This window comes from Phyllostomus hastatus, unplaced genomic scaffold (assembly GCF_019186645.2).
Source record: "Phyllostomus hastatus isolate PE091 unplaced genomic scaffold, TTU_PhHast_1.1 phas_contig_159, whole genome shotgun sequence".
NCBI classification, from domain to species: domain Eukaryota; kingdom Metazoa; phylum Chordata; class Mammalia; order Chiroptera; family Phyllostomidae; genus Phyllostomus; species Phyllostomus hastatus.
This window is the reverse complement of record NW_025333640.1, coordinates 8,153,989-8,166,590: the sequence shown is the minus strand read 5'-3', so window position 1 is coordinate 8,166,590 and position 12,602 is coordinate 8,153,989. Positions and strand designations below refer to the sequence as shown.

Here is a 12,602-nt window from a genome sequence, read left to right as displayed (position 1 = left end):
CCTTCAATTCCTATAGATACACCTTCTCACAGAAAAAGAAATGAGAAGTGATTAATGTTTGCAGAAGTGTTAAAAGCTCTTGAACATAATGAACATGGGATAAATACAAAAAAATCCAGTATTTTATGTTCTGATAAGATAGTAAAGAAGTGATTTTAAATGAGATCCTCTTTGATAGTCTGTAAAATGTAATTTTTGGTCTCTAGTGAAAAGAATAAGAGACTCAGAAGTGATATTTAAATTAAATTTAATTAAACACAAACGTCGCATACTTCCACCTTCCCAGAAATGGTCACTTCATCTTAATTAAGGAAATAGAAATCTTTATGACTCAAGTCTTTGTTCTGGGATCCGTGAGTTTAGTTTATGTGTGTGGCAAGTTTAGGCAAAGAGCAAAGATTCAGAGGTCCTACTACCAAAACAACAGCATTTTGCAAATGCTAAAGCCAACTCAATTCTCCGTCCAGCAGTTCAATATGAGCTGCCAGAATTTAGTCCAATTAGGCCTTCGACTGTGGATAATCTAGGTTCCTTGTTGTCTACGGCCATCCCTTGAGAGTCGTCTGGGATACATGAGCTCTTCCTTCTGAGGCCTTCAGTTAGCTTGGGCAACTCTACTATCGGAACCGTGGAAGCTCAACATTGTCCTCACCAGCTCCGGAAGGTCAAAATCGTGTTTCCACCCCCAGTCCTTCCGAGCATTGCTGTCATCAAAGTTCAGAGGCCAACTATCTGCTAGGAAAAGATATGGAAGAGTAGCTTAAGTTTTATAGGCTCTGTCATTGCAAAAATGGTCCAGAACACATTATATAAAGGTCTATCATACAAAGTACCACAAAAGAAGTTCCCCCTTTGAGCAAACCAGAGCAGCTATGACGCACATACAGTCACCCTCTGAGATTAGAAGGTTGTATCACACACCTACTGTCAGGCACTGTGAACTGTCACACACTGCTGAAATCTCACGCAAACTTATAAGGTAGGAACCTTCTACTCGAAGGTGCTCAGGGCTACAGAGTGGCACACTCACAGCATTTGGAAACCCAGGACTGCTGTCGTACTCTGTCTGCTTGTTTTATGTTGAAACTGTAAAAATGGTGCAATGCTGACAAGCTGTTTCATTGGAATGAAACTATTCTGCTCACGTGACATATCACTTCCAAAAACTGCAGCCTCTACAGGCTTTGGCTGAACAGTGCCTGTCCCAGAATGTGTCAGGACCCTCAGGAGGGCACTGTGCTCCTTCTGTCCTCCACTGTTTATGTCCTCAAGGGGCACAATGCACGATGAAACCTAATTTTGGTTTTGAGGGGTTTGCAACGATGTACCAACCTATGTCCTGTCGGACAGAGTCCACATTGTACGTGATCTGGAACCCCGGTATGTGCTTGAGAACCTCCTGGGCCACTTCCTCAGGGGAAAAGCTCATGGCATTGATGTTGTAGGTCCTCAAGGATAGGGCCTCTGCCGGGGCCTCCATGACTTCCAGGGTGGCCCTGAGGCAGTCATCAATGTACATCATTGGGAGCCTCGTGCTGGGTTTCAGGTAGCACTCAAATTTGCCATTCTTTACAGCATCGTGGAAAATCTGGACTGCGTAGTCTGAAAGAGAATCCTGTCTGTGGGTCTTCTGAGAACAAAATCAGGAGTGAGCCTCTTGGATGAAGGTGGGAATTCTCAAACCTTTTAGTCTCAGGACCTCTCTATGCTCTTAAAAAAACACTGAGGACCCCCAAAGAGGTTTTATTAATGTGAATTACATCAATATTTACTATATCAGAAACACAGAAATTTTTTTAAATATTACTACTTTTAAATGATAATAACAAACCCTGACATATTAATATGTATGACATGCTATATAAAAAAAGAACATATTTCCCAATCAATAAAAAATTCAGTAAAAAGAATAGCGTGTTTTATGTTTTGAAAATCCCTTTACTATTCAGCTTCATAGGAAACAATTGAAGCCCCCTATCTGCTCGTGCATTCAGTCTGCTGAGCTATCACATGGCACATGACCTCTGAGAAACACACAGTGTACTTGCAAAGGAGAGCAACAAAGGCAGATGATGTCTTGGTATTGACATGATAGTTTCTGGCCTCTTGGACCCCTTGAAAGGGTCTCAGAGATGTCCAGGGGTCCCCAGTGAATACTTGGAGAAGCACCCCACTCAGGAAAAAGCTTTTTAAAAGTAATAAAACCCAAAACCTCTTTTACAATCCCTCAGATTTTATCAAGTACCTTTTATGTTATATATCAGGACCCCTCACATATGGGAAGGATTTCTAATGTGGGAGTTAGGAACTATAATGCATGCTTGAGTCCAAGTTAGTAATAGCGATAATAAGGCTTATGTTCCTTTTAAAAGTACAATGTATAGAGTCCATTTTAATAGAGTTGTCTGTGTTAAGAAATGAAGCCTGCAGTCAAAGAAAAGAGGCTATTTCTTACTTGTGTCTTCCTACATTGTGGGTAACAGGCATTCTAGAATATGATCTGTGTGATTCTGGCACTGTGCACCCAGTGGCCGCACCCGAAGTGCATTTACAACACCGCAGGAGCTGCCCTTCGTGAGTGTAAGTCAATAGGGATCACTGGGCTGCTCAGACGCACTTCCTGGATGGGACACAGAAACTCCAGCCGGCAGCCGGCTATGAAGGCGGCAGATCCATCACCACCATTCTCTGTCTCACCTCCCAGAGGGTCCATCTTACAGACAAAAGAAACAGGAAACACCGCTCACCAGTCGTTCCTCCTCCACACTGGGAGTCCGCTGAAATGATGCCAGGATATCTCAGGCATCGGAAATCTAGCCCATACCGGTAATGATAATACTATGGAAAAGAGAAAACTTAACTTTAAAAAGAATCTTTTAAATCAGACAGAGCAATACAGAGAAGCAGTAGTCTTTTTCCTGAAATGTCATCTCTTGTGGTTATTATTAAAATTCTCCTTAAAGAAAGGGAGAGTGAGACTCATCTCATTTTTCTTTAACAAATCACCCTTCAGTTTTCATCTTCAAAGAATCATCATTCTGGGGATACATCAACACGATAAATAATAAATCTGCGCACAGTAGGGATTTCCAACCTTTCTTCTGAAGGGAGTCCCTGCTCGTTGTCCTACACAACGTGGCACCGGGGGGGGGAGGGGAGGACAGGGGTGACCAGAGGCCACCACTGTGACACATCAGCTGAAGGACCAGGCACCAACTAAAATTTGCTACAGTTATAAAGATGTAGAGTATAAAAAAAATAAAACCAAGAAGATGTTTGAAGTTTTAACACAAAGTTTGAAAGTTATTATCAATAATTACCAATAATGGGAGAAGAATGAAGCAAATACAACGAGCACCAAGTGTCATTTGAGGGGTCCTGAGGAAGTATTGAGTGGTACCTGTGGCTAAGGACCATCTGTACCTGCCACTTGGCAAATGTGATCAGTTGATGAGCATTTCTCGGGGCTGGGATAGGGAAAGAAGGAAGTCCCCCTAAGGATAAATCTGCAGATGTTTGAGGCGAAAGAGAAAAGGAAACAGGCATCTTGCCCAGTCCTGCGTACTTCTCCCATGAGCTCTGCGTGGACTTTGGACACCCCGTAGATGGTCCTGGGTCTCTGAGTGCAGAGATCGGGGGTTGGGTTCCGGGGAGAAGTGGGTCCGAAGGCTCCAATTGTGCTGGGCACAAACAATCGCAAGTTGTGCTCTGTGGCCACGTCCAGAACATTATGCAACCCTGCAACCACAAGACAGTAATGTCACAGTCTGAAAAGTCTCACTGAAAAACTGGAAAAACTGACAAACAGGTCACCTTGGGCAAGATCTAGAAACTTACCGGTGATATTTATAGCTCTTGCCAAGGATACGTTTGCTTCTCCAGCCGCACTGAGCAGTGCACTATAATGAAATACCCAGGTGACACGGTGGTTGACCACAATCTCTCGAAGATTCTTGTAGTCCAGAATGTCGGAATATACAAATGGGCCTACAGGGAACATGGGGAAACCACAGGAAGTAAGAAGTCTGGCATTCAAAAAGCTAAAGGGTCCTTCCTCCTTCTCACAACCCACCTTGACTTGTGAATTTCCTTAGTACCCACTTGGTAAGCAAACCTCTTGGGGACCATGTGGCATTTTTCTTATGGCAGAATCACTGACTGCAGCCACCTCACAGTTGATAATAGCTAATGCTTACACGGGACTTAGGCTTGCAGGTACTGTTTTAAGGGCTTTCTGTATATTTGGCTCTCACATGGCCTCTGAGGCAGATGCACTTTACTGATGAGGAAACTTAGGCCTAGAAAGGTTAAAAACTTGCCAGGATCAGAGAGTAAGTGAAAGAAATATGATCACCTCCAGGCAGTTGGTTCCATCAGCACTGCTAACACCAACCCCACAGGCAGAGTGGTTTCACTCTGCTTAAAAGTTGCATATTTTTAAAAGAAGAGAGAAATGGATTTAAAATCCAAAGCAAAACACCATCCATGATATAGAGCAGCAATTTTCAACTGGTGTGCCACAAGAATTTTTAAAACATGCAATGATTTATTATTTAGTCAGGGGCACTGACCACTTTTCCCTTACATTGTCAAATAAAAAATGACAACAGCCCTGGCTGGTGTGGCTCAGTGGATTGAGCACTGGCCTGTAAATCAAAGGTCACAGGTTCGATACCCAGTCATGGCAAATGATAGGGTTGTGGGCCAGGTCTCCAGTTGGGGCATGTGAGAAGCAACCGATTAATCAATGTATCTCTTGCACATCAATGTTTCTCTCCCTCTTTTCCTTCCTCCCTTCCTCTGTATAAAATAAATAAAAATCTTTAAAAAAATGACAACAGCCAGTACAACAATAGCTATCTAGTGTTAACAAATCAAAATTATACTATTTTTTTGTCAGAGTGGCAAAAAATATATATCTTGGTGTGTCAAAGAATTTTAGTAATTAGTTTATGTGTGTCTTGAAATGAAAAGAGTTGAAAATCACTGGTATAGGAGAACCACAAATCACAAGTTTATTGTACCCAGTTACTTTTAGAGGTAGAGCTGGTTTTGTTCAATGCCAGTTTTTCCCACCTTCAGGAAATTACTGCTCTTCCCTCCTACAAGCAACAAAAGGATGGTATTGAACCAGAAAGGCCTAGAAGACATTATAAAAGCATTTCTGAGTCAGTGGAAACTTGGCTAGAGGAGCTTGAGGGGTGTGTCTGTGTGTGTGTGTATGAGAGAGAGAGAGAGAGCGCACAGTAGCTTCAGAGCACGTCTGGTGACATATGATGATTGACGTCTCCAGGTCTTGGAAGTTCATTTTCCTCACTACAAGATTTGACTTTTGCTTGCCTGCTCTCTGAACCAAGAAGTTAACTAAAAACTAAAAAAATAGGAATCAAAGTTTTTATTCCAAAAACTGTACTCCAAATGATACTCAAAGACATTATTCCAAAACTTTACTCCACGTTGAGAAGAACACTCCTGTGCCTGTAACACTCAAACGAACAGCACCGTTACTGCAGACAGTTCACAGAGCTGCTGGGGACAAACACATGAAGAATTTCTAAGTGACACATCTGTGCCTCAGTAGCTTCTCTTTCTTTAACTCATGAGCCTGGTTATGAGCTGTAGCGCACACTGATTCCAGGTGCTGCTTCTCTAACTGCACTTTGGAAAGGAAGACAGAAACAAAGCAAGGTGTACGGATCCCTTACCGCTGTGGAACACCTGATCAGAGGGTTTCCTTATGTCAGACAGAATCACATTGTCCTTCCCAAACTGCTTCCTAGAGGGAAAACCAATACACACGAGTTGGTACACCTAGGGTATAATTGGTTCTATGAAAACAATCTTTCAAATAGGAACTGCAATTTCCTGTCAGCCTCCAATCCCTCCTTTTTTCATGTCTTTTCTCCCTTTGTCCCAAACTCACATGCCTTCAGTTCTGACCACACTCAGGCCTGCCTCCCGCTCCCTTTCCACAGCCCCTCCTTCTGTCCCCACTCTCATTCCGTTATCATCCCTCTATTTGCCACCAGTGTCTTCCTGTTCCCCTAAATTGTTACCTCTTCCTCCTCATTCTTCTCTCATTGTTCTTGTCCTTTCATCCCACCCTCTCCAAACCCCACAGTATTGTTTGCCATTTTCTACACATACTTCCCTCTGCCCTAAAAATCTAAAAGTCAAGTGATGCATTTGGAAATATGTGTCTTACTCTAAGTGAGAAAGGAGTGGGCAGAGGACCAATGTGGGAGTCGTTGAGTCAAAGACTCAGTGTCTCAGTGTCTGTGATATTAAGAGGCAAAATGAAATAAAGTGTTTATTCTAAACAGCCACTTACTGTTTTTAAGAGATACCGTCTCTTAAAAACAGTAAGGGGCCAGAGGGGAGAGAAAAAATTAAATGGTGCCATGTGAAGAACTTAGATTTTAACTTTCAACTTTTAGGGCTCTTACCTTAAAAGGTTAGCAAGCCCCACTCCAAGCTGGCCAAGACCCCCTGGATGAAGGGGGGAAAAAGTAAAACTTTAATCCAAATGTAACCAACCCAATTATTCCCAGTATATAATGGCATAAGACTATATTTATAATCTTAGCTAAGTAGGGAAACGCCAGATTGGCCTGATAGAATTGAATTACCTCCTCTAAGGAAGGACAGAAATCAATACAGGTAACATTAGTTTCAGAGACAAAGCTCTCTACAGCACAAAGTGGCTGAAGGGGAGAAAGACTGTAGGAAGAAAAAACTCAGAAGCTGGGCAGCCTCCTAGCTCCTTGGGCCAGGAATTTGCTCCCAGCCTTGCCTTTGTTATTGGATAGGCTCTGAAGTTATCTACTACAGGGGCCAAAATACTCAAAGACAAATTTAATAGTTTGTATCAACCTCTGGTGGGGTTTCCCAGAATCCCATCCTCCATCGGGAACTGGAATGGAATGCGAAAGGAATAAGGGGGAAAAACCAAGGTGTCATCTGAAAAAAAGGGCAGATAACTGAATCAACAAGGAGGCACTAAAATTGACAGAGTGGCATTGAAGACGCCATTGACAGAAATGGGAGAGCTGGGGGATGGGAGCACTTTGGGGGAACACAAACATCAACTTCACTTGGGAGAAATGAACGAGCAGGAAGATACGCAAAGTAGGATTTCTCATAAGCACTGGTTAATGGGACTAAAACCTGGCCCGCTGATGCTCACATGGGCCCTGGAAGGTGCTTCGTTAGTGGAGGCAGGAGGGAATAAAACAAGAGAGAAAACAAGCAGGGCGAATCAGGGAGCAAAGTGCAGAGGAAAACCAACTACATTTGAAACCCATTCACAACGGGAGAAGAGGAGGAAGCAGTGAAAGAAATATACAAACTGTGAGGAATGTAGTAAGAACACGACTACAAGCAAAGGGAAGAAAACCTGGCAAGAAAAAGGAAATAAAACGTGTCAATCAAATCAGAGGTGGGCCCAGAGGTGGCTGGAAGTACGTGGAAGTGAAGTTTGGAGTGAGGCAGGTACAGAATCAGGTGTTGGGTGTACAAGATGTGGGGAGGGTCGGGGAGCAAATCTGTGAGGAGGAGATGAATGCTGACAAGAGGGGATGGGTGTGAGGTCCTCTGGGCAGACCCTGACTTATTTTCTCTGTCTCCAACACATAAACATGCAGTAGCTGCTTGGGATGAAAGGCACTGAATTTAGCTTGAGCAGTTTGGCCAGTAAAAAATGCTTCTGATTCCAGAACCCATGCTCTCGTCCCTACACACTCCCTCTCCGTGAGCCTTTGCTCCCAAGTTGACCCTAATAAGGCAGCAGATCTGCAGCAGCTTCTGGACCCCGAGCTCCATAGGTCCTTTCTCAGACAATTAAAAATGATGGCAGGGAACCCAAGAACTGGCAATGGTGACAAAATAAAGATTTGAGACTTGCACTATTCTGTAGTAGTGGAGCAGGTAGTTTCTGATTAATAAATGCTTACTGACAGCACATCAGAGATTCCAAAAGCAAATACACAACCACACTGAGGCTGCACAAAAAAGAAAAAAAAATCAAGCCACACACTCAACCTGTAATTAAGACACGTGGCCGGTCAGCTTTGGAGAAAGAGGCAGAGTAGAAGTTGGCATCTGCGGGAATTTGCCAAGGGGAGGAGCCAAGGAGCTGGTGGGGCTGGGCAGCTGTCCCACAGCCGCAGGCAGGGCCCTGTAGCATCTGACCCACAGCTCGCTGCAGTGTCCTAACGACCGGCATTTTCTCTTCAAATACCCTGCAAGACAAAAGGAGCTGAGTTTATTATTAACCTTTATTCTCTCAAACCCTCGTAGCATAAACTCTTTAACCAAGATTAACGCTAAGACTGTCAGCTCTTGACTAAAGCTGGGTTTTGGATTCATGAATGGAATGAACGGGACTGCAGAGTGTGCCGTCAAGAGCCTAGGGGGAGCAGGGCACTGTGAAAGGGGATAAATCATTCCTCGGGCCACATGCAGGCAAACGAAGGCGGGTGGTCGTTTAGAATCGGAAACTGCCCAGTGCTGATGTCAACTGGCTCCAATGTCCCAGTGGCTGTCGGATTTCCACATGGTTTGATTTTCTGACAGTTCTGGGTGTTACCTGTTTTGAAATTTAGTTGTAATTCCTTTTTGTGGTTGTGCGAGGAGGCAAAGTGTGTCTACCTACACATCCATCTTGACCAGAAGGCTGATATACTTTCTACTGTTTTTTTCCATATTGGCCCAAAGAAAACTTAGGAATTTCAAAGTAATGAGTTAGTAAAAGAAAATTAGGTCAAAGATGACAGCAGGTATAACTCAAGGTCGCTAGTAAGGACACAGGAGTGCTAAGAAGAAGCTTAGGTCATCTCTGAAAACGCACGTATCTGTACTGTAGACCTACTACCCTTAGAAGGTTCTAGAAACACACTACACAAGCACACATTTCATCAGTGGAAAAGCTCATCACAAGTTATGTAGCCTCTGGAAAACTCCACTGTACACTTACTTGTAAGAGAAAGAATGAAAAGGAAAATAGCATCTTAGCATTAGTTTCAAAATAGTTTTGACCTCACTGACCCTATGAAAGGTCTCAGAGAACTCCAGATTGCACCTGGAGAACAGCTGCTCTAAAGGAATGCTTGCTTTGCCAGGCTAGTGATTAAATTTATACGTGGACACTATCAAAGGAGATTCAGTCCCTCCTTAAAGATCAGATGATGGTCCATAGACTTTCTCTCCCAAACACCTTGTTCACTTCAACTGCAAAGGGATGAAAAGAAACAGGTCAACACCCTCTGCTCCAGAAGTCATGGAACACCTCCCCAGCCTGACCCCTCTCGGGTGGTTATTGTACACTTTCTCCCGTCTCCCAGCATACACCACCATCTGCAGGTGCACAGCAGAACTCTGAGCCAGCAGTGGCATCATGGACAGGGTGGAGCTGATAGATCATTCTGTTTCAGGAACAATAAAAGAAGCTCTAATTTGAAATATTAAAGACCAAGAAAACAAGACTTTTCCCTCAGGATGTACTGTTAGTTGCCCTTAATATTCTTTCTGTTTTGTGATCTCAAATTTCTGGCTTTAATCATTCTTAAGCACAGAGACAGTAAATAATGGTGTATTAAGTAATGTCTCCAGCACATTAAGCATGAAGCTTAAAACACGCAGCCCCTGACAGATGAATGGTAAATAAAATGTAGTATATACATGCAGTGGACTATTTGTTCAGCCTTGAAAAAGGGGACCCTGTCACATACCACAGTTTGGATGAACTATGAGGACATAATGCTAAGTGACATAAGCCAGTCAGAAAAGGCCTTCCACTTGTATGAGTTATGTGTTATTTAAAGTGATCAAAAATCATAGAAACAGTCCATTGAAAGGTAGTCAGCAAGGGTGGGAGACAGGGGAACTGAAGATTAGTGTTGAATTAATTGATGTAGTTTCAGCTTTGTAAGATGAAAAGTTCCAGAGAGCTGCTGCATAACAGTGTGAACATACAGCTATTGAATTGTACACTTAAAAATGGTTAACATGGTCAATTTTGTTAAGGGACTGAAGCCACACTTTGAAATACAACTTAAATTGAAAAGAAAAAGTATCTGGCTGCAAGAAACGATCTATACATATATTGCCAAGGAGCTAGGAAATTCACCTAACGAAGACCAGTGCTGGCCCCAGAGACCTGACGGTTCAGTTTAGTGCCTTCCAAATTCAAGTCTCATCCAAACCCCTAAACCCTTGTCCCAGTTACCCCCCAACGGGTTCTTTTTTCTCCACTTAGAAATGCAGGCAACAGACCTATTGTTCTCCTACTGCCTTTATTTTTGGATCCAGTCTCAGGGGTTCCCAGGAATGATCAGCTGCTCCAAACTCCATTCCTTTTCCCTCAATGAAGTGAGGCTTCTGGCCCTACAGCAGTGAGGCTGCTTCCTCACAAAAGGCCAGCCACTGCCTAGCTGACAACTTCCTGGCCCCAGGCCCCTCTCCACCTCTATAGGACGCTGCTGAGCCAGCTCGCCTTCATTCCCCCTGGGTTCTCCCACCTCTCATTCTGCTTTAAGGACCCACAATGCTGGTAAAACGCATTTGTAAGGCCGTATGAGCTTTAAATCTTCTGGGTCATTAAATAACAATGTATCCTCTTAATAGTAATGGCCCAATGGAAAAATCAATTGGGCACATCCCAACTACCGAGATTTGACAAGCACCTGCTTTCCTGCACTCTTAATTAACCTTCACAGTGACCCTGAAACTGGGATCTTCTCTCCATTTCACTGGATGCATTGACCCGCCCAAGGTCAGGAAGATACTCATCGCCGAAAGGGAAAGAAGCCCATTTCGTTGACTTTCAACCCCTTCTTCCACCACCCCCACTCTTCTCTCTCTCAAGAGATGGTAACAGGTACCAGAGAAAAACAGGAAACCGAAGGGGGCATCTCCCCCACCACCCTCCACGGTCCAGCGCGCCCCTCCGCCCCTCCGCCCCTCCCCAGGAGAAAAGCACGGGACTAGCCTCAGGGGTTCACGGCCAGGCACCCCACTCCTTGCTGTGTGAGCCTGCGTACACTACCACACCAAACCTCAGTTTCTTCATCCTTGGAAAGGGGACAATGAAAGGCACCACCAAATGTGACTGTTAAAATAATTTTTTAAAAGTTTTTGTTTATTTTAGAGAGAAGGAAGGGAAGGGAGAAAAGGGGAGAGAAACATCGATGTGCAAGAGATGCATAGATAGGTCGCCTCTCACACGCTCCCAGATGCAGACCTGGCCGGAAACCCAGGCTTGAGCCCTGACCGGGAATCGAACAAGTGACCCCTCGGTGTGCAGGCCAGCCGGCACTCAATCTACTGAGCCACACCAGCCAGGGCAGATTGTTGAAGTAATTTAGTAAAATTAATCTATGAAAAACATATTAGCAAGCTGCTTAGTCCGACGTAAAGTCTCCATTATGAGCTGATAAAGACTGGACTTAATGTGGGGACGATCCGAAAGAACCCCGAATCTAAGCGTGAGCCGCAGAGGGTCTCAGAAGGAGGTCTGGCGCTGCGGAGCCGGCGTCGCCCTCCTCCCCAGCACACCCGCCCGGGGGAGGGAACCCGAGAACACGCGGGGACTAGAGCCACACTCCGGTCTCTGGCTCAGCGAGACTCCCGGGGAAAAGGGTGTGGGATCCCACCCTCCCGGGGAGGTGACCGGACAGACCGGTTTCAAGACAAGAGTTTCGTCTACCCCTATTCTCTGGACGCCGGGCCGGGGGAATAAGGACGCCCTTGCAAAAAGTGGAAGGGGCAGGGTATCGCGCCCTGCGGACCCCACCGCAGCACCGTGCTCCCCGCTAACCTCCCTCCCAGGTGCGGGGTGATGGCTGGGGGGCCGTGCTCACACTCGGGAGCGGTTAGTCGGCGGCGCCGCGCCAGGGTCACACCGATCCTGCCATCCAGCCACCCGGGGCTAGGGGCCCCGCGACAGAGGCCTCCGCTCCCTGGGGAAACCTCCGGGCACCTCCGCACCGACCTGATGAAGCGGCCCAGAGATGCTGCGCTGTAGCACCGGAGCAGAGCAGCACAAGGTAAGCAGCCGAAGCGCGCAGACCGAACCCTCAACCCAAACCCGCTGCGCTGCACCTTTATCCTCTCCGCACCCAAACCCGCCTCCCGGGGCACCAATCCGCTTCTTCGCCGAGACCGCCTGGGCGTCGGCTCCAGGTCACCTGGGGGTGGGGCTTGGAGAGGGGGAGTGACCCGGTTGTGATGGCAACCCTCTCACTGCGGGTCCAAGGGGGTTCCTGGCGGCGCGCACCCCCCACGCCGGCCTCAGCCTGGGACCCATCTTGTGGAAAATCCAGGGACCCGCTAGGGGTGCGGTAGAGTCCCGCACGCGCAGCGTCTCCCGCACCCGCGTGCAGCCAGCCTGCCTGTCTTCGCGTGGGGACCGTGAGGGTGGAGGCAGCTTTGGCAGGGCCTTCCCCAAAAGGAAGCCGCCCCCTCTGGAGCCCGCTCGGGGCGGCAGTGGGTGGCTCCGCAGCGGATGTGGAAGCTTGCGGACGCCGAAGAGGAAGCTGGAAAGATTAACTGAGGAAAGAGCCTGAGTCGGGAGCCAGGAGACAGACTATGGAGAGACCTTGAGC

General features: G+C 46.0%; 1 protein-coding gene across 1 annotated transcript; it reads right to left on the bottom strand.

Annotated features, from left to right (window-relative positions):
* Positions 1-230: 230 nt before the first annotated feature.
* On the bottom strand, positions 231-12,100 carry LOC123813965 (L-threonine 3-dehydrogenase, mitochondrial-like). The gene is made up of 9 exons (XM_045831413.1): positions 11,990-12,100; positions 8,041-8,240; positions 6,447-6,489; positions 5,706-5,776; positions 3,838-3,987; positions 3,566-3,738; positions 2,748-2,838; positions 1,333-1,602; positions 231-735 (listed from the first exon to the last, which is right to left on the bottom strand). The coding sequence occupies exons 2-9, from the start codon at positions 8,222-8,224 to the stop codon at positions 596-598; spliced, it is 1,122 nt and encodes a 373-aa protein (XP_045687369.1). The 5' UTR covers positions 8,225-8,240; positions 11,990-12,100; the 3' UTR covers positions 231-595.
* Between the last annotated feature and the right edge of the window lie 502 nt (positions 12,101-12,602).